The sequence below is a fragment of the Eretmochelys imbricata genome, chromosome 1, assembly GCF_965152235.1.
Source record: "Eretmochelys imbricata isolate rEreImb1 chromosome 1, rEreImb1.hap1, whole genome shotgun sequence".
Lineage (NCBI taxonomy): Eukaryota > Metazoa > Chordata > Testudines > Cheloniidae > Eretmochelys > Eretmochelys imbricata.
Genome location: NC_135572.1, coordinates 266,883,176 through 266,904,048, shown reverse-complemented (window position 1 = coordinate 266,904,048; position 20,873 = coordinate 266,883,176). Strand labels below are relative to the sequence as shown.

Below are 20,873 nucleotides of genomic sequence, written 5' to 3'. Positions count from 1 at the left end.
CTAAAGATTCTTATGTCCCTTCATGCTTCAACCACCGTTCCAGAGAACATGTGTCCATGCTGATGACGGGTTCCGCTCGATAACTATCCAAAGCAGAGTGGACCGACACATGTTCAATTTCATCATCTGAGTCAGATACCACCAGCAGAACCTTTTTTGGTGGTTCGGGTTCTGTAGTTTCTGCATCAGAGTGTTGCTCTGTTAAGACTTCTGAAAATATGCTCCACACCTCCTCCCTCTCAGATTTGGGAAGGCACTTCAGCTTCTTAAACCTTGGGTCGAGTGCTGTAGCTATTTTTAGAAATCTCACATTGGTACCTTTTTTGTGTTTTGTCAAATCTGCTGTGAAAGTGTTCTTAAAACAAACATGTGCTGGGTCATCATCCGAGACTGCTATAACATGAAATATAAGGAAGAATGCAGGTAAAACAGAGCAGGAGACATACAATTCTCCCCCAAGAAGTTCAGTCACAGATTTACTTAACACATTTTTTTTTTTTAAATGAGCGCCATGAGCATAGAAGCATGTCCTCTGGAATGGTGGCCAAAGCATGAAGGGGCATATGAATGTTTAGCACATCTGGCACAAAAATATCTTGCAACGCCAGCTACAAAAGTGCCATGCGAACGCCTGTTCTCACTTTCAGGTGACATTGTAAATAAGAAGCAGGCAGCATTATGTCCCATAAATGTAAACAAACTTGTTTGTCTTAGCAATTGGCTGAACGAGAAGTAGAACTGAGTGGACTTGTAAGCTCTAAAGTTTTACATTGTTTTATTTTTGAGTGCAGTTATGTACCAAAACAAAAAAATCTACATTTGTAAGTTACACTTTCACAATAAAGAGATTGCACTACAGTACTTGTATGCAGTGATGAGCTGCCAAAATCTTAACACGTTCCCTCCTTACCCCATGAGGGGGTCGTTGCCCACCCCCGCCCCCCGGAACTCCTGCCCCATCCAACCCCCCGTGTTCCTTGATGTCCCCCCCAGGACCCCTGCCCCATCCACCCCCCTCCCCTGTCCCCGACTGCCCCCAGAACCGGGCAGAAGGGTCTCTTGGGCCACCATAGTGGGTGCCCACCCCACCCCTAAGAGCCAGAGGGACCTGCTGGGGGGCGAGGAGGGGAGTCCCAGCAGTGCTTACCTGGGGCAGCTCCCAGGAAGCATCCGGCAGATCCCTCTGGCTCCTAGGGGCAGGGTAACGTAGCTAGGAGGGGAGCAGGGGGAGCGGCCACTCCCCCCACCGATCACATCAAAAGTGGTACCTTAGGTGCCGACTCCGTGGGTGCTCCGGGGCTGGAGCACCCATGGGGAAAATTTGGTGGATGCAGAGCACCCACTGGCAGCTCCCCGCCCCGCCCCCAGCCCCAGCTCACCTCACCTCCGCTCTGCCCCTGAACGCGCCGTCCCGCCCTGCTTCTCATCGCCCCCCCCTTCCTGCGAATCAGCTGTTCGGCAGGAAGCCTGGGAGGGCTGAAAAGCAGGCAGCGGCTTCGCACTCAGGCCGAGGGTGGCGGAGATGAGCTGGGGCGGGGAGCGATTCCCCTGCACCCCCGCCCCGCTCCCTTGGGTTACCTGCTGTGGCACAGGCGGCCCTCCTCGCGCCCCCCCCGCCACCCCAGCTCACCTCCGCCTCCCTGGGCCTGAGTGCGAAGCCGCCACCTACTTCTCAGCCTGCCCCGGCTTCCCGCGCTAACAGCTTATTCGTGGGAAGCCTGGGGGGGTGGAGAAGCAGAGGTGGGCGGTGCGTTCAGGGGAGGAGGCGGAGGTGGAGTGGAGGTGAGGCGGGGGTGGGGCGGGGAGCTGCCGCTGGGTGCTCTGCACCCACCAAATTTTCCCCTTGGGTGCTCCAGGGCTGGAGCACTCATGGAGTCGGCGCCTAAAGTGCCACTTTTGGCCGGTTCAATTTAGAAGCCCTCGCGGAACAGCCGGTTCTCAAAGGGCTTCTAAATTTAACAACCGGTTCTAGCGAACTGGTGCGAACCGGCTCCAGCTCACCACTGCTTATATGAGGTGAATTGAAAAATACTGTTTCTTTTGTTTATCATTTTTACAGTGCAAATATTTGTAATCAAAAATAATATAAAGTGAGCACTGTGCACTTTATATTCTGTGTTGTAATATAAATCAATAGATTTGGAAATGTAGAAAAACATCCAAAATATTTAATAAATTTCAATTGGTATTCTACTGTTTAACATTGCAATTAATCGACAGACCTACTTTTAATCTAAGGATAAGATGAGAGACAACAGGATACAACTAACAGAGGAAATACAAGGTACAGATAGGGTTGACCTGGCCAGCTGCACTGCAAGCTTCTTGCATGTTGCCCTCTGTCAATGTGCATAGGCCTCCAAAGAGACCACACCTATGGATCAGAGGGGAGTTTAATCTCCAAGACCCATTCAGACCAGGTCCCTTCTGCTAAGAATATAACAGTCCAACTCTTGCCAGTCCTCAGGCTCTTTTCCTGGTGAGTCCCAGTCTCCCCCAGCCCCAGAGCTCCTTGCTCAGCCAGTCCCAGTCTTACCCTGATCCAGGTCCCCTTGCCTAGCCAGCCTCAGTCTCCCCCATCTCCCAGTCCCTGTCTCCTTTCTCAGCCAGTCTCAGTCTCCCACACAACTCTCAATTCCAGTTTCTCTCTCTGCTCCCTGACCAGTCTCCAGTCCCAGTCCCTCCCTCCCAATCTACTCCCGTGTACTACCCATCCTTCATGATGCCTGGGCCCACTAAAGCAGTTACTGAGAGTTCAGGAGAGAAGGCTTTCTTGCTCTCAGTTCTGGTGCCCAGCCCTGGCCTGGCCCAGACATGCAATTGCAGGGAAAGTTCAGCTCAGCCCCCACAGACTGGAGCACTCCATGCAAACAGAAACTTCAGGAATTTAGCAGCTAAAATCTGAAGAAGACTCAACTGAGCATGTGCAAATGGAGATATTTCAACAGCTTATAACTTGGTCAAATTGGGGCAGAATTTCACAGAGATGGCAAAAGGCCTGTCCCTGCCTCAAAGGCCATGTCCCTGCCAAATTTTACATCTCTGCTCCAAAGCATGGGGGTGCTAAAGCTTTTCAAAGAAAAGGTCACCATAACTTTTAAATGGGAAAAACGTATTTTTCCCTCGCTTTGTTCTAATAAACGGCTGAACCATTTTGGCTGAAATTTTCCCAAGAAATTAAGTCTGAGACAGACACCAAGCACGGGAACTTTCAGCCCAAATGGTTAAAGTTTGGCACAGTTATAAGCAACTGAAAAAACAGTCTTATAATTGGCAGTGTCAGGCAAGCTTAATAACAGGCAGTGCTATCAGCCTCACCTATAATATCATGAAAATGGGACAGTGTTGTGCCATTTTTTTTAAATATATATTGATTTATTAATCTGGGGGATTTCACCACAGATCCCACTGGTTAATATGTGGTCTTATGACCACTAGTCGCTACGCACCACTGCCCTCACGAGAAGGAAACAGTACATATCAGGAGATCAACAGTGCATGGTGGGGAGAGAGAAGACCTGTGCAATGCTGGAATAACACTGGAGGCAGGAGCAGAGACGAGAGAGAGTGTGTGGAACAAAATGAGAAGGGACGGGGGAATGAAAGACCACAATGACTGCTCCTATTGCATAGAGTGAGCCGTACAGTTTGTGCCCCTGCCTCAGCTAAATGTATGCCCATCTTCGGAGACGGCTCAAGAGCCCCACCTATTCCCTGGAAAGATCACTCCTGCTGCCAGGAAAGAAGACACTGGAACCTTCCCCACAGCAGGTAAACAGGGCACACTTCGGGGGGGGTGAGGGAGGAAATATCCTGTTACATTAATCAGATGAGTAGCAACTGGCTCTGAAGACAATGGCAAGCAAAATAAATCACCCTGAAGTAAAAAGAGCATCCTTCACTCTGAAACAGTGCATTCAGCCTTCGGCTTTGGGCAACACACAGTATGACAATGGCTTCTTCCCTTAGGCAATATTTTACTGCTGTTGTTCTTGCAGCTAGTACATATTATACACACACAAGCAAAGTAAAACCTTGCTGATGGCCAGGAGACCTACTGAGAGTGAATTCATGTTGCAAATTAGCAAATAAGTGAACAAAGACAATCAAATTAGAAAAAAGGATAATACACAACACAATATACTTTGTTCATTTATTTAACAAGCGTGGTTTGGCTTTAATTATTGATAACAATGCTTCCTAACAGACTGGTAAACGATAGTTGTATTCATCTGAGACCTTGCCACAGCACTCGAGTATTAAATTATTTCCTACGAAGCAGGGTGTGGGGTGCAGGGAAGTGCGGGAAGATGCGCACGTGTGAGTGTGCGTGCGTGCGTGTGAGAGAGAGAGAATATCACGGACAGTGGAGTATTAGTGAAGAGTGCAGTATGAGGTTGTAGGGTATTCACACACAAGAGGCAGGAAGGAGGAGAGAAATTTTGGATCTCAGAGTTTGCAGGGACTTGAGAGTCTCTCAGTATTGGATTTTAAAAAAAGAAAACTATTTCCCACCCCGAAATATTGAACTCCCCTGCCTCCTCCAAGCCATGAAACTGAACAGCTGCTGTTTGTTATGAGCTGCCTATTTAAACAGGGAGGTTAATATTTTACAATGTGTTTTCTTTTCATCTCCTCTTTCTCCTTTCCGCGCTTTGCACACAGGAAATTTCATTGTCAGTGTAACTCAACTGAACTCAGCAGGCTTACACCAAGGATGACCTTGTCCCAGTGTGGTTTGGCCCCAGTTAGTCCTTGAAGCCCTGTGGGAGTGGAAGTCCCACAAGACCAGGCTCTCTTCCAAGTTGTCCAGTAACTCCTCATTACAAGCGAGCTGGAAGTGCATGTGGTATCTCAGTATTTATGCTTCCAGCTCCTACTGGGAAGCACAGAGCTACAGAAAGCTGTGGTGTTTTAAAAAATAGAATGGCAGTTAAGAAAATGTACCCCCCCACACACACCCAGAAAAAGTTTGTACAAGTATTAGGCAAAGGGTGGGTGCATGGTTCAAATTTTATTCAAACCATTTAATGCATTGTACACGGAATTTCACCAGCTTCCTATTCATCTTGGCCCTCCCTCCATAATGCTTCCTATCCATTACCTCTCATCCTTTCCCCTTCCCCACTTACCTTTCCTCCTGATCTTCTTCCCCATCCATCCTCCCACCCCAACCTTCCAATACCCTCTCCATGACTCGCCACAGTTGGAGGGCATAGGCTGCCACTCGTTCACTTTGGCTCTGTCATCTCTCGGGAACTCTCCCCCCTTTCTGTCCTTCTGTGCCAATGAGTCATATCCTCTGCTTAAATCCCGTCTTACAATCTTCCCTTTTCTCTTCAGCTCATGACTGACTCTCCCCAGGAAGTGTTTTTGCTGCTGTTGGTGTACTGGATATGAAGGGTGCACTATAGAAAGATGTACTATTAGTGTATGAACTTGCCTCCTAGGGTGCCTGTGCTGAGAGATTTCACAGTAGCAGCCGTGTTAGTCTGTATTCAAAAAGAAAAGGAGGACTTGTGGCATCATAGAGACTAACCACTGTTAGTCTCTAAGGTGCCACAAGTCCTCCTTTTCTTTGTGCTGAGAGAGACAGACAGCAGGCAGTAAAAGCCGAGAGAGACAAAGAGGGAGAGGAAACTAAAGGAGACTGAAAACCATAGACTCAGACAGAGAGAGCGAGCTAGGAAGACGGGGGCGGGAGTGGGGAAGCTGCTCCTGAGATGGGCCGAGTTCTGATGCCAATGGGAACCGTAGGTTCAGAGTCAAACCCCGGACAGTCAAACAGAGGGGGAAAGCAATAATAATACTTAGCCCTTACACATTCAAGCAAGCAAGGCAGAGAGGATGGAAAGAGACTGGAGGCGAGACAGACAGAGAACTGGAGGACAACAGAAAGCTAAAGGAAGAGAGGATGGGGATGAACAGCTTATTATTGTATCACAAAGGAAGACAGATTTTTTTCCCCCTGGATGAATTGCTGCATATAAATGTAAATGGCACTATTGTCTCTGGGGACAGATGGCAACCCACATTACTGCACTGAATAGCCTCTCCACTGCCCCAGGGGAATCATTTTACTTGCTTAATCCAGATTGTCTGACTCAATGGTTGGGTGAGAAGTTTAGGGAGAGGGAATGGGGAACATGATCCTTAGGGAAGGAGGGTTGGGGTGGGTTTTTTAGATTGGCCCAAGATCCAATCCACGCTGTGTTCACCCTGTACTTCCATCTGGACTCAAGCCCTTACCCAGGCATGCGAAAGACAACTACTATTGCCACACTTACGTGCTCAGTAAGGCCCCTGCCACCAACAACCACGCTGGCCAAAGTCCCGTCCGTGCCACCGGTGAGGGGAGAGGAGAGCAAACAGAGTGGGCAGGGAACCCTCCACTAAAGGAGGCTGGGTAAAGAGAGATAAGGATGAGCGACAACACTGCAGGCTGCCAGTCCATGAACCAGCTGGGGACCCAGCCCAGCCGCACAGTGCTGCCTGCTCTAGATCAAACCAGCCTGGGCCCCATGCCACATCAAACATCCAGAACTGCCAGTGTTATTAATAGTCAATGTCATTAAAATTAGATGAAGGAAATGCAGAAGATCTAACCTACCTAGATTTTAGGAAGACATTTGATACAGTTCCTCCTGGGAAATTAGTAGTTAAATTGGAGATGGAGATTAGTATGAGAACTGAAAGGTGGATAAGGAACTGTTTAAAGGGGAGACGACAGCGGGGCATACTGAAAGGTGACCTGTCAGGCTGGAAGGATGTTACTAGTGGAGTTCCTCAGGGATTGGTCTTGGGACCAAATCTTATTTAACATTTTTATTAATGACCTTGGTGCAAAAAGAGGGAGCATGCTAATAAAATTTGTGGATGACACAAAGTAAGGATCTATTGCCAATATGGAGGAGGACCAAAATATCATACAAGAAGATCTGGGTGACCTTGAAAACTGGAATAATAGAAATGGGATGAAATTTAATAGTGCAAAGTGCAAGGTCATGCACTTAGGGACTAACAACAAGAATTTTTGCTCTAAGCTGGGGACATATCAGTTGGAAGTGACAGAGAAGGAGAAAGATCTGAGTGAACTGGTTGATCACAGGATGACTATGAGCTGCCAATGCAATGTGGCCATGAAAAAAGGTTAATTCGATGCTAGGATGCATCAGATGAGGTATTTCCAGTAGAGAGAGAGGGAAGTGTTACTGCCATTATACAAGGCACTGGTGAGACCTCATCTAGAATACTGTGTGCAGTTCTGGTCCCCCATGTTTAAGAAAGATGAATTCAAACTGGAACAGGTGCACAGAAGAGCTACTAGCATGACCCAAGAAATGGAAAACCTACCTTATGAGAGGAAACTCAAAGAGCTTAACTTGTTTAGCCTAACCAAAAGAAGGCTGAGTGGAGATATGACTGCTCTCTATAAATACATAAGAGGGATAAACATCAGGGAAGGAGAGGAGTTATTTAAGTTAAGCACCAATGCTGACACAAGAACAAATGGATAGAAACTGGCCATCAACAAGTTTAGGCTTGAAATTAGACAAAGATTTCTAACCATCAGTGGAGTGACGTTCTGGAACAGCCTTTGAAGGGGAGGAGTGGGGGCAAAAACCTAACTTGTTTCAAGACTGAGCTTGATAAATTTATGGAGGGGATGGTATGATGAAACTGCCTTCAATGGCACGTAGCCAACCTGCACCTGCTAGCAGCAAATATCTCCAACAGCTAGTGACGGGACACTAGATGGGGAGGACTCTGAGTTACTACAGAGAATTCTTTCCGGTATCTGGCTGGTGGGTCTTGCCCACATGCTCAGGGTCTAATATTTGGGGTCAGGAAGGAATTTTTCCCTGGGTCAGTCGGACAGAGACCTGGGGAGTTTTCACCTTCCTCTACAGCATGAGTCACTTGCAGGTTTAAAGTAGTGTAAAGGGTAGTTTCTCTGTAACTTAAAGTCTTTAAATCATGATTTGAGGACTTCAGTAACTCAGCCAGAGTTTAGGGATCTATTACAGGATTGGGTGGGTGAGGTTCTGTGGCCTGTGATGTGCAGGAGATCAGACTAGATGATCATGATGGTCTCTTCTAGCCTTACAGTCTCTGAGTCTGACAATTATCCAGCCTCTTGATGACCTTCTGAGGCAGTGAGCTCTATGGGATGGCTGGACATACAGTTGGCTGACGATGGCAATAGATAAAGATCAAGAGTCCATGATGATTCTTTTAGATCAGCTGCCTTTGATACCATTGATCACAAGGTTTTGTTGACATGCCTACTAAGCCCGGCAGGCAATGACAAAGTGGTGGCTGAGAGGTCTGGTTCTTTCTGCTCCAAGAACACCCTTCCTTGCTTCTACAACCCCCGTCTCCCCCCTCCACTCGTCTCCATTGGCTCTCTCTCCAGCTCTCTTCCCTGCTCTCACACAAACCCTGCCCTTACGTTATAGGAGAGTTTTTAAAAAGAGGAACTATTTTTCACTAGACCTAACACAAATCAAGTGGCTCTCAACTCTGCAGCAAAAATATGTTCCAGTGAGTGCACGCAATATGCTCCAGAAGGGTTTTCAGTGTTCATTTTGTTTTAACAACTTCTATTGCTAATGGAAGAAGGGAAGGGATCCCAGTCTCCAAAATCCCACTGCCCCTTGTAGGTAATCAGAAGCAGGCTGCATTAACTTCCTTTCATTCCGGGGGGGGGGGGGGGGTTCTGTTCCTTTTCCCTACCCAGCCAGCTTTGGGCTTCCCCTCTGGCCTGCCACTAAGGATGCTGTATCCATCGACTAACATGTGACCCAGAACAAACGCAGCAGCCGCTCCATGATGGCCTGAAGAGTGAAGGCCAGATTCTCAGCTGGTGCACAAGGTGTAGCTCCGTTAACTTTAACAGAGCTGCGCTGATTTACGCCAGCTGACAATCTGGCCCTGAGACTCCATGTTCTCCCTTTCTGTCCCTCTCTCTCCTCGCCTGCCTTCCCCAGTCCTCCATGCTTTTGTACTCAGCCAGCAACAGAGGGACCTGTATTGCAGGACTGAGTGAAAGACATATCCTTGTGAGAGTTCCAGCCTCAATTTCCCAAAGCAAAAGAAGTTGGGTTCTGTTTCTAGACATATTGTTATTAATTTGTATTAAGGTATCGATTGGGATAGGGGTGCCAGGCCCTGCCCACACACAGTGAACAGTACCTGCCCCGACAAGTTTATATTCTAAACCGAACGCATCTCTGAACACTTTGAGATTAGCTCGTCGTTAAGAGCCTAATTCTGCCACTCTCACTCATGCTAAGTAGGTACCTTGTCATGGGCTGCAAACAGAGTAAGGTGCTACTCGCCGCAAATAAGGATGGCAGAATCATACCCTTAAGCAGCATGGTTCAGTCTAGTGGTTACAGTACAGAACGGCAAGTCAAGAGATCCATGTGCCATTTCCCGCTCTGCCACCAATTCACTTGTGAGCAGGGTCAAGCCACTCAAACTCTGTGCCTCAGATTCCCCCAGGGAACCATGGAGATACTACCAGCTCCAAAATTAGGGGCTTAATTCACTTATGTCTGGACAGTGCTTTGAAGCCCTTGGATGGAAGGCAGGATAGACATGCAAAAACTTATTTCTGTTTTCACTGTGGCCTTGTCAACCACACAAGACCTCAAATTCAGGGAGCCCGAAATTGTCAGTGCTGACTTCATTTCCTCAGTAGCACTGTTTCATTTCAGAATTATGGTCTTGGGCTTCTCACTATGTAAGCAGACAGAACAAGCAAGGGGTCAGAAGGAGGCAAACACCACACATGTTTCAGCATTCACACTTGGGCCCACAGTGCCAACCTGCAAACCAGCCAGATTTACATCTCCGTCCTTTATGTCTGTACATTTTCCTGGGGCTGCGTGCATCTCACACAGACATATATACAATCCAGACAGACAGTTTCTTATGGCTAACAAGCATGCAAATTCCCCTTAAACATGCAACATCTCAATCCCTTGCATGCTACTAACCACAGTATATGAGCTTGATTTCCACTTACACTACATCTGCCTTCACAAACAATCCCTCTAAACTTCCCACTGTAAACTTGCCCATCAGCCAGCCCACACAAACAACACTCTCTTTTCTCTGGAGTCACAGAGCAAGCTTCCTTCCCATCTAGTTGAGTATGTCCTAGAAGGCATAGTACTCCTCAGGACACGGGCATATTTTCCTACTGACTAGAGTTCACTGGGAAAGAAAATTGCCAGCCCACAAAAAAAATCAAGTTTTTGGAAATGTTTTCATCCTGATTTGGGATGAAAAGCCAAAACCTCAACATTTAACGGAACTGAAATTCCACAGTATTTCTTTTCAAAGACACTGAAACATTCCCACAATGGGAACATTTCAGTGTTTACAAAACGAAACATGCTCCAGGCAGAGAGCCGGGAAGCCCACCAAGCGGGCTGCAGGGGACCCAGGGATCCCATGGAGCCCTGACAGCCCAAATGGGCTGGGGAGAAGTGGGGATCTTGGGAGATGGTTGGGCTGGCAGGAAACCAGGCTGGCCGGCCAGTTTCTATCAAAACTTTTGATGGAATTGACATGTTCCCACAAAACTTTTTCTAATAGAAAACCGTTCAGACAGAATTTTCGACAGCTCTCTGACTGCTGCAACAAAATGATTATGAAATTGTGATTTAGCACATTATGAAAAGCAGGAGAGCACTCAACTTCTTATAGCAAACATTTTGTCTGACACTTGCTGATTCTGCAGCAAAGGAATATATCTGCTCTGCTCAGTGATTAGAGATCATCCATAGAACTCTATAAGCAACAGGAAGTTACACTTTTAGCTGACAGTTCACTGAGACAATCAGTTCCTAAAGGCACAGTCATAATACACAGACAGTTACCTAAAACTCTACAGAGGCATACTATTATATGCCCCCCAAATTGTCAGATTCTTTACCCATCTTGCAAGTTAGATTTACAGGAAGAGATGGGACATATCTGTGAAAAACCAGAGCATCATAACACTGCACATTTCTTTAGGCTTCTCCATCCTGAAGTTCTTTACATGCTGTGGATACAGGAGTCAGTATTGTTAACCCCAAGTTGACATGAGTCTGGTCCCAAAAAAGTACGAGATTGGCTTAAAACCCATGAGACTTCGGGGTTTTGAGCAGCGAAGGTACCCTCCTGTCATATTTTCAACCTTTCCTTCACAATCAAGTGTGCTAGAAACTTACTCTTTTTAAATGAACACTGAGGTTTGTACATAATCAGAGGATTCCAAGAGCTGGGGCTTTTAGAAAGATACCCAGTATTTCAAGCCCCACAATCAAATTGCAAGTTGTTCACTCACTAACAAAACACACACAGCTGTGGTGTGGAAGACAGCAGCTGTTTGACCGTGCACAGGACGACACTTTAAGGAAGTGAAAAATACAATCTGCTACTGACACGGCAGAGAGAATTTTAGGGACACAGATATAATTGCCCAAGTTGGAACTTGACCAGGGAAGGGTACCAGGTAGAATACCTCTATTCTGGTGAAAGATGACAGAGGCTTTTTCAGGAGCACCAACTGGTCGGACCTCAGTTTACACCTCATCTGAAAGATAGCATGACCTCCAGCAGCACAGTGCCCTAGTACAGCATGCTAGAATATTAGTTCAATACTGACGCAGAGAGAAAATTGCCAGCTACTGAATCACGCCTGCCACTTTCTTCTGCTCCCTGGATGACTGATTCTCCACTGCCTTGCACCTTTTGTAGTCACACATGAGCAAAGTGCATGTAAAACACTACCACTCTGGTCTATTAGCATTTTACACTGACTCGCCCCACATGTAAATGACTACATGTAGCACAAGGCAGCACAGAATAAGTCCATAGGTTCTCCTTTGAGTCTCCCACCCTCATACTGACCAGGCCCAACCCTGCTTACCTTGTGAATCTGCCCAGGCTAGTATAGCTCTAAGTACAGGCTATATAAACAATAATATTTATATAGCAGCAATAGTGTACTGGGAACTTTACACACACACACAAGACAAAAAGGTCCCTACCCTGGGAATCCTAAAATCTGAGGTGTAAAGAGCAGGTGCTCAGCACAGTAGATAAAAATGGATGCATTTCTTTTTTTAAAAAATGGATATTTTTAAATGTAAAATAAATACAGGTTTATGAATCTATTGAAAATTTATGTTAAGACCTAAACTTATTACAATCATTTAAATTAAATATAAAAAATAATATTAAGCAGTACATATTTGCTGCTGCTTTCTAAAGCAAGTCAAACCACAGAACTGGCAGAAGTTACTGGCAAAACATTTGGAATCAGAGCTGACATGCTAAAACAGCTTTTGACAGCCGTTGCCTCTTCTGCAGGTTTCAGTTTATTCACCTAATTCAGTTCAATGACTGGTTGGTTCATTCAAAGTTAAGAAACCAGTCGGGAGTTGAAAAAAGCAGAAAACATTGGCGCCGACTCCATGGGTGCTCCAGCCCTGGAGCACCTAGGGAAAAAAATTAGTGGGTGCTTAGCACCCACTGGCAGCCAACTCTCACCATCCTCCCCAGCACCGACGGCCCGGTCAATCAACTCCTCCCCCTCCCTCCTAGTGCCACCTGCCCACCTCGATCAGCTGTTTCACAGGGTGCAGGAGGCCCTGGGAGGGAGGGGGGGTGGAACTGGGTGGGAAGAGGCAGAGTGGAGCAGAGGCGGGGCAGAGGTGGAGGCTTGGGGGAAGGGGTCAGGTGGGGCACTGGGGCAGAGCAAGGGTTTAAGCACTCCCCGGAGCCCAAAGGAAGCCGGCACCTGTGGCAGGAAAACTTGTTTTCTTCTTCTTCTATTCTATCAACAAAAACTAGGTGTTAGAGGATGAGATCTACTAGTGCTAAAATCTTGAAGTACGTGGTGATCAGAAACAATCAGTTCCATTCATTAACTACACATAAAAATTCTTTTGTTTGGTGAATCAGTTTTAAATGCAAAACGTATTTTGATAAACTATTTATAAACTTTTTTCCTATATATTCATCAGTTAGTTATAAGTTAGTTTTATTTAATTAAAAAAATTAAAATGCTATTTTAGTGCATTTGTAATTGAATTCAAATTTCCATCCAAACAGATTTTGGCACAAATAACCAGTAAGAAATTAATCATCTAGTAAATAAGAAATGCATCATTCACCATTTTCTAACACAATAAAAATGTAAAAATTAAGAATCAGAATAAACATCTGTCAAGCTATATAGTTGCTTAAATAAATGTGTACATGTGACACTATGCCCCATATTCTTAATAGAAATATTGTTAAAATACGATTATAGCATATGTAAAATATATTTTATGCAAGATGGGTCTTGTGAGATATTAGAAATGTTATGATTTGCTGAATATGATTATCCTATTTGTATGCATGTATCATTATTTTATCTAAAATTAGGAATATGGACTATGTATCTGTACTACAAAAGTGTTTACACCTCTAGAATGCCCACCAGACAGAATGCAATCAGTCTGGATGGGCCATTAGGGAGAACAATAGGTCTCCCACCTTCCTGAGAAGCTACGAATGACCTTTGGCTCATGGCTCCTTTGACACTGCAGGGTCATGTGATCATGTCACCTGGACTGGACTCCACCATAGAATGCCAGTATTTTTCCATTGAGGAGGGTGGGAATCACACTGAAAGACAAAGATTCCTTCCACATGTAAATCCTATTTAAGGCAGGGAAGTGAGTTAATCACGGTTCATACTCTTCACTGAATCCCCACCCAGAATGACTGCTGGAAACATCTAAGAAACAAAGACAAAAGGGGGGGAAAGAGCTGCGCCCAGGCTGGAAAAAGTGTCTGGCCTGTGAAAGAAATGCCTAAAACAACATTTAGAGTGAGAAATTACAACTTGTAGCCAACTTCTTTAGTGTCTTAGGCTTACATTGCGTTTTTTGTTTTATTGGCTGGGTAATCTGCTTTGATCTGTTTGCTAACCCTTTTAATCACTTAAATCTATCTTTTGTAGTTAATAAACTTGTTTTTGTTTTCTCTACTCTCAGTTTGTGGAATTCACAACTGGGGGGCGGGGGCAAAAAGCTGTGTATATCTTCTTCCACACTGAGAAGAGGCGAATTTCAATAAGCTTCTGCTGTACAGTTCTCTGTGCAGTGCAAGACAATACAGTTTTGGGTTTACACCCCGGGGGAAGTTGTACTGGGCAATTCCCTAGCTGAGCCTCCCCATGCAGTGCTGATTTCAGTGCCTGTGTCTTTCTGCAGCTGGGTCTCTCACTACCTATGTGTGTGCTCAGCAGGACAGTGCAAAGGAGCCCAAGCTGGTGGAATAAGCGGGCTCAGTGCTACCACAGTACATCAGGTGACACCCTGGAGTTGGGGGTAACCCATTGCAGTACAGATATAGTATATCCTCTGGGTTATCAAAAAAGAAGCACCAAATTTAGTGTAAAGGCTACATTTAGATGCAAAGCAACATGCTTTAATGGATACCAACCAATGAGAATCAACCTTTTTTCAGGAAAACAAAAAAGTACAAATGCAAAACAGAATTAAAATGGATTATTTAAATCAAGGTTTTTGGCTTACTGATTTAAATTTTGATTAAAATCATTAAATAGCACTGATGTAAATCAAATCCATCCCAGTCTCCAGCAAGTGTAAGTGATCATAGCTAAAGGTACGTTTTAGTCATGGGTATTTTTAGTAAAAGTCATGGACAGGTCATGGGTAGTAAACAAAAATTCACGGCCCTTGACCTGTCTTGTGATATAGACCCCTGACTAAAACTTGCCGGTAGTGCTCTGGGAGGGGGTAGTCCAGGGGTGCTGCGGGGTGGCTAGGGACCCCTGTTGGTGCTGCAGGGTGGGGGGGGGTTAGAGGGGCTGGCAGTCTCCCTATCTGGCTCCACACAGCTCCCCGGAAGCAGCAGCCATGTCCCTGCAGCTCCTAGAGGGAGGGAAGGACGGACAGGGGGGCTCTGTGCACTGCCCCCATCATGAGCTCTGGATCTGCAGCACCCATTGGATGGGAACCACTGCCAATGGGAGCTGTGGGGCAGTGCCTGCAAGCAGGGATAGTGTGCAGAGTCCCTTGGCCCCTCCGCCTAGGAGCTACAGGGACAGGTCAGCTGTCTCCCACCCCCCCACCCCACAGGTAAGCACCACCCCACACCCCAACCCCAGCTCCAGCCCTGAGCCCCCTCCCACACTCAAACTGCTGCTGGCCCAGGGGCAGCCCCTGAGCCGGCTGCACCGGCTGTTGCAAAAGTCACAGAAGTCACCAAAAGTCATGGAATCCATGACTTCCCTGACCTCCGTGACAGACACACAGCTTTAATCATAGCTCCTTTGGCTTCAATACAAAGTACAATACAATACACAATACAAAAAAACAGGGGTCACCTGATAAAATTAATAGACAGCAAGAAATACTTTTTCACATAACGCACAATTCACCTGTGGAACTCATTGACCTGGGACGTTGTGAAGGTCAAAAGTGAAACTGGGTTCAAAAAGAACTAATAATTTCCTGGAGATCAGGTTCCACCAACGGCTATTAGCCAAGCTGGTCAGGGATGTAATCCATGTTCAGGGCGACTCTAAACCTCTGGCTGCCAGCAGGGGAAGGCTGGGTGGATCTCTCCAAACTTGCCCTGCTCTGTGCACTCCCCGTGAAGTTCTGGTACTGACCACTGTGAGACACAGGACACTGGGCTAGATGGACCATTGGTCTGACCCACTATGGCCGTTCTTGTGATCCTAATGCATCTACATCACTTTATGTATATGAAGCCAGATCCTCAGCTGATATAAAGTTACACACAAGTGTCAGTTTTTGCACTGCTGTGGCCTGACTGCCTGATCCTGCACCACTGATATCAACGGGAAATTTGTCATTGACTGCAGTGGGAGCAGGACTGCAGCCCAAATGGCAAAGTTTACAGATGAAGGAAGGAGACTAGTAAATATCAAAAAACAAAAGGCTGCAGCAGTGAACTGCAGAACGTATTTTGTTACTTCCACATTTTGGTATTGATTTTTTTAATGTCACACTCATTCTTGCTCTTGCTGTCTCATCTATAATATCGATACTTGAGCAAGAGGAGGTCTAGGGTTTATAGACCTCCTGGAAGGAGTTTCTTTTAAGGAGGGACTCGAAGGACAAATTAAATATATAGGTCCTTATCCTGCCCTTAGATCCATGGGCATGGACCCTAATGCCTTCACAGAGCCCTCCTGAAGTCACTGAGGCCTCATACAGGTGCAAAGGTCCACCAACGTGCATCTCGTCATAGGATCAGGCCACACAGTTTATAAAGGGCATTGGAATCCTTCTGTTACTAATTAGTCTCAAAGACTTTAGGCATTTTAGCTTATGATGAAAACCATACACTTGATTTAGAAACACTTTTCACTCTCTCCACTTTATTTTTTAAGTTTAACTTTGAGCTTTCTTAAATCAAATTTGGCCCAGAATTTAGGTTTTGTACAAGAAAGCATTAAAAAAAAAATCCATAAAAATTTAAAATTCCAAGGGAAGCTGGATTTTAAAATAAATAAGCAATTTCCTATGGTGTCTCATCACATCTGCAATCCAAAAGTGAAATTGACTAAACACACAATCGTGAAACTGACTAGACTGTTTACTTTGCCCAACCCAAGAGGATGCAAAAAGTACCACAAATAGCAGGAACAGTGAGAAAGCAAATTCTCAAATTACTTCCATTTTAATAATCCAAGGTGTTATTTGTAAGGAATTTGGACAAAGATTTTTTTTTTAGAAATATATGATTAAGCTTTTATTGTACCTTTGCTTAAAATTTCAATTATACATAAACTCTGTCATTCCCCAAGTCAATTCAAAATGATTAATCCTGTTGACCTATTACTGGTGCCTAGAGGTTGCAGCAGCAGTGTGGGAATGCTAGCATTCAAATGAGACATACTGGCCATATGAGGATGCACTGCACGGGCCTTATCCAAACTCCCATAAAGTCAAACAACTAGAGTCTTTCCCCTAACTTCAGCTGGAGTTGGATTGGGCCCCACATACATTTTGTGTGTTGAACTCAGCTGATTACCCTGCAGTTACCTGTATCTAACAAGCTTAATTAGAATAAAAAGCATGTTTGCTCACCAACAACCCAGCACGATTCAGACACTAGTTCTGACTGTATGCAAAACTGCCCTGGGAATGTCTGATCAGCTCCTAGTCTTAAAGTAACAGGCTACTTTTCAACACACAATATAACGACAAGGAGAGCAGTTTACACTCTACTTTTGAGCAAAGGGCGTGATCGATATTCTCTTTGGGGGTTTATGGCTCCAAAACTTTTATGTTTAGCAATTTAATCCACTTTTTTAAAAGGGAAATAGAGTCTACAACTTTTGCAACAACATCATCTCACATTTACGCAGTGCCTTGCACCCAGAAATTCTTTAAAACTTTGTGTGCGTATATACTGAACTGCAGCAATGGAATGTGAGTGTTGTTTAATAGTTCACTGGAATACTGCAGCACTATTCAGGGTAGGAGGAATATTCTGCAGGGGGAATTTTTAAATAGATGGAATGGGATTACCCAAATTAGAATCTGGGTGGGTAAGGCTCCTGTGCTTGCCAAAAGTGTCATATGATCTAATGGCCAGGACCTAGGTTTTAAGTTCCATCTGACAGTAATTCCATAGCACAGCTTCCTTCCTTAACTATCGTACAGTATTGGACAAACAGAAAGTCAGACAGAAGAGCATCTCCCATTTAATCAGTGCCCCTAATTTTGGGGCACCTGGGCTTTCCTGAGCTTCTCCCACCCAGACAGTGACCAGGCCTCTCCCTGCTTGGCCTGGGAGAGCCGATGAGACAACAGGTGATATAGTTGCACTCTTAACCTCAGGTTGGGAAGCAGCAGTTAAGCATGGGAGCTCTGAAGATCCAATTTCCATACAAACATCCCTTAACAGTCAAGAATGTAGAGCAGGGAAATACAAAAAAATAAGTGGAGAAAGAGGAGCACAATATTTTCAAAACAATGTTTGCAAACTCTTCCCGAACATTAGGAATTCATTTAGCTGAAAAAGTTGCACTGAAATATTCCTTTTTAAAAAACCCAGTATTGTTTCCAAACATAGCAAGGCTACCCATCCATTGCCACATACACATCACATGGTAACTGGGAGGGTGGAGAGCCATCACAGCCAATCCAAGGGAGTTTTCCCTTTCCTCCTCAGCCCCCAAGGTTGCACAGGCCATTTTCTGTATGTGATGGTAGGATATGCTCTCTCAGCATTTAACCATAGTAAATTCAAACGTGAAAGATGGACAAACTGATGTCCAAACTTAAACCTGAATATTATCACTCAAGCATCTTAAAGCCACCAACAGTCATCACAAATTCAAACTTACACAGAAAACTCAGATAACTTGGGCCTGAACCTCTGCCCCAAAATCAATGCAAACCTTCCCTCCGCCCCCGCGCAATACAAACAAATCAAACCACATCTTCACAAACTGAAACAGAAACCTTCATCTCAAACTTAAGCCTGGTTCATAATTTTTCTCCTACACCATGAATCAAACTTTTAGCTAACAAATACATCTCTCTATATAATTTTACTCTGAGCCCACTGTAGGCTGAGACAGGGTGTCAGGAGTTTAGTGAGTGCTGGGAGACACATGAGGAAGAAAGCTGAAATGTACATATTCCAACATCAAGGCTCAATGCCTTAAGGAACTTCCAATATAATGGGACATCCCAACCCTACATCTCTGCCCCAAATCTCAACTGTCACCCAGAATTTGAAAATCAGAACCTTCCTAAGAACTTCTGACCCATCACACTTGGCTCTCCCTGAACCATCATCGTAGATAACTCAACTCAGAACCACAACTATTTCCCTAAATTTCAAACAAAACCCAATCTCCTAATTCTTTATTATTGGTAGCACCTAGAGGCTTCATTCAGGATCAGGTTATTGAAAATCTCTCAGTAATATTTTTGTAAGCTTCTGCAGCATCCCTTAGCTTTCCAATTTAACCTAGAAGCAAATCCATCAAAATATCATAATAAGAAATGGGTATTTCCCACCCAGCCACAAACCAGGGAAGCCTTGGAAATCTTCAGGAGAAACTCACTGAGATTTCCAGCTAGAAGAGTTTTGAATAAAGCTTCAGCTTTTTGTATGCTGTTTCATCTCCGCAAATTCTAGGATCTTTCAAAGTTCCTATATTTAATAACCCGCCTTTTACATACTGTGCCCATATGGAAAGTCAGGGCTGTGAGATTCAGTAGTGAGGGGTGTGACTATGAGATTTGCTGATCATATCTACATTACAGAAGTATCCTCACAACACTCACTAAACTCCCAAATTCCTGTCTCAGGATGCACCAGAATCAAACCCGCAATGGATTCCCTGGAGCAGGCTCATCTTTGATCCTGGTGGAATCTAGAGAGGAGATATCCCCAGGAGAAGACACTCAGCAGCTAGTTTATGCTCACTAGCTAGCAGTATGAGGGTTATTCTAATGGCCCGGCAACTGAGAAGCAGGAACTTCAGCTCTGTCTCCAAGCAGAGGCTGAGTTCATGGTATGTTCAGTACTGTTAGATAAATAAATATACCTCATTGAACTAAAGACCTAGTGATAAGCCAGCAGGAGCTGGGAGTACCCCTTTCCCTGCACCTTCAAACCATCCCACTGTCACTGACTCAGTAACAGGAAGGTGTGGAAATACATTTTGAAAAGACTGTCCTCTCTCTTCTCCCTGCCCCCATCCCTGTCTGTGTCATTCCGGCTGACACTCGCTTTCTCTGAAGTTCTCCCTTCGGAAAGCAGCTCCTTTTGATCACACATTGCAACAGCTGAGCTGCTCTGTAAACATAAATGAGGAACAAAGCGATTTGTTAAATATGTACGAAATCTGCTCTCTTACCTGTCGGGCGCCCTGCGAGCGTGTGGGGAGGGGAAGGGCAGAGTTGACCAAAGAGAGAACAGGCAGCTCGAAAAGGATATGGATTACACACCATTTTGATGCACCAGTTGCGGGGACTGGTGGTCTGTTTCAAGCAAAAGAACACCACAGGCGCCAAGTCGGGATAGGGCACGTCAGGATCCAGCGGCGAGTCTATATCCTCCTCACCGCCCAGATCCAGAGATGGCGGAGGCTGCTCCAACGGTGGTGCCTGCTCAGTAACTCCCAGATCCATGAGCTCCAAAGGGCAGAGGGCAGAGGTGTGAGGGGGCTGGCTGCCCGAGTGCCAGGCCGAGGAAGGGTGGGCAACATATTCTGCCATGCTGGCACAAAATGAGAACTCCTGGGGAGGAAAACGACACCTGTGAAGGGAAAAATCGGCAACCAGATGCACAGCACAACTTTGGTTTTAAAGGGAATGTAGGATGGGTGACTGGCACTGGATTGGCAGGCCTGCATATTAACGGTCTCACTTCAGGCCCCTGTGGCCACGTGGATTTTAACCAGCACTCCCCCTCTTCAGTGCATTAAAGTTGGATGGTGTGTTACAGCCTTTTCTCCCCAGGACAGGTGCAGCTCGAGCAATGGCAGCACTACCTTCCCATACCCTCCGCCAACCTGCCTCCACCCTTGGCAGGCTGCTGCTAGCTAGTCCTTGTCTCCTGACAGCTTTTTCTTTTGGGGCTTCAGATATTATAGCTTCCCCTCCCCCACACCCAACAGTCTGGCCAAAATCAGCTTTCCCACCTGCCACTCAAGTGTGTTGCCCTAGCACTTAAGTCACTGCACCAGCTCCACCCTACACTTCATTCCAAGTTCAACCATCTTCTTGGCCCCACGTCATGTTGCCTGCACCTCGGGCCTGGTGTCCTGACACATTTCTCCCCAGTGTCCCCTGCTT

At 45.6% G+C, this 20,873-nt stretch overlaps 1 protein-coding gene across 1 annotated transcript in view; it reads right to left on the bottom strand.

Moving 5' to 3' along the window:
• The window catches only part of CACNA1I (calcium voltage-gated channel subunit alpha1 I), a 239,552-nt gene extending 219,444 nt beyond the window's left edge, over positions 1-20,108 (bottom strand). Inside the window, exon 1 of the mRNA XM_077807591.1 lies at positions 20,014-20,108. Within this exon, the coding sequence (XP_077663717.1) occupies positions 20,014-20,027 (14 nt within the window). The 5' untranslated portion in view covers positions 20,028-20,108. The remainder of the gene's footprint in view (positions 1-20,013) is intronic.
• Between the last annotated feature and the right edge of the window lie 765 nt (positions 20,109-20,873).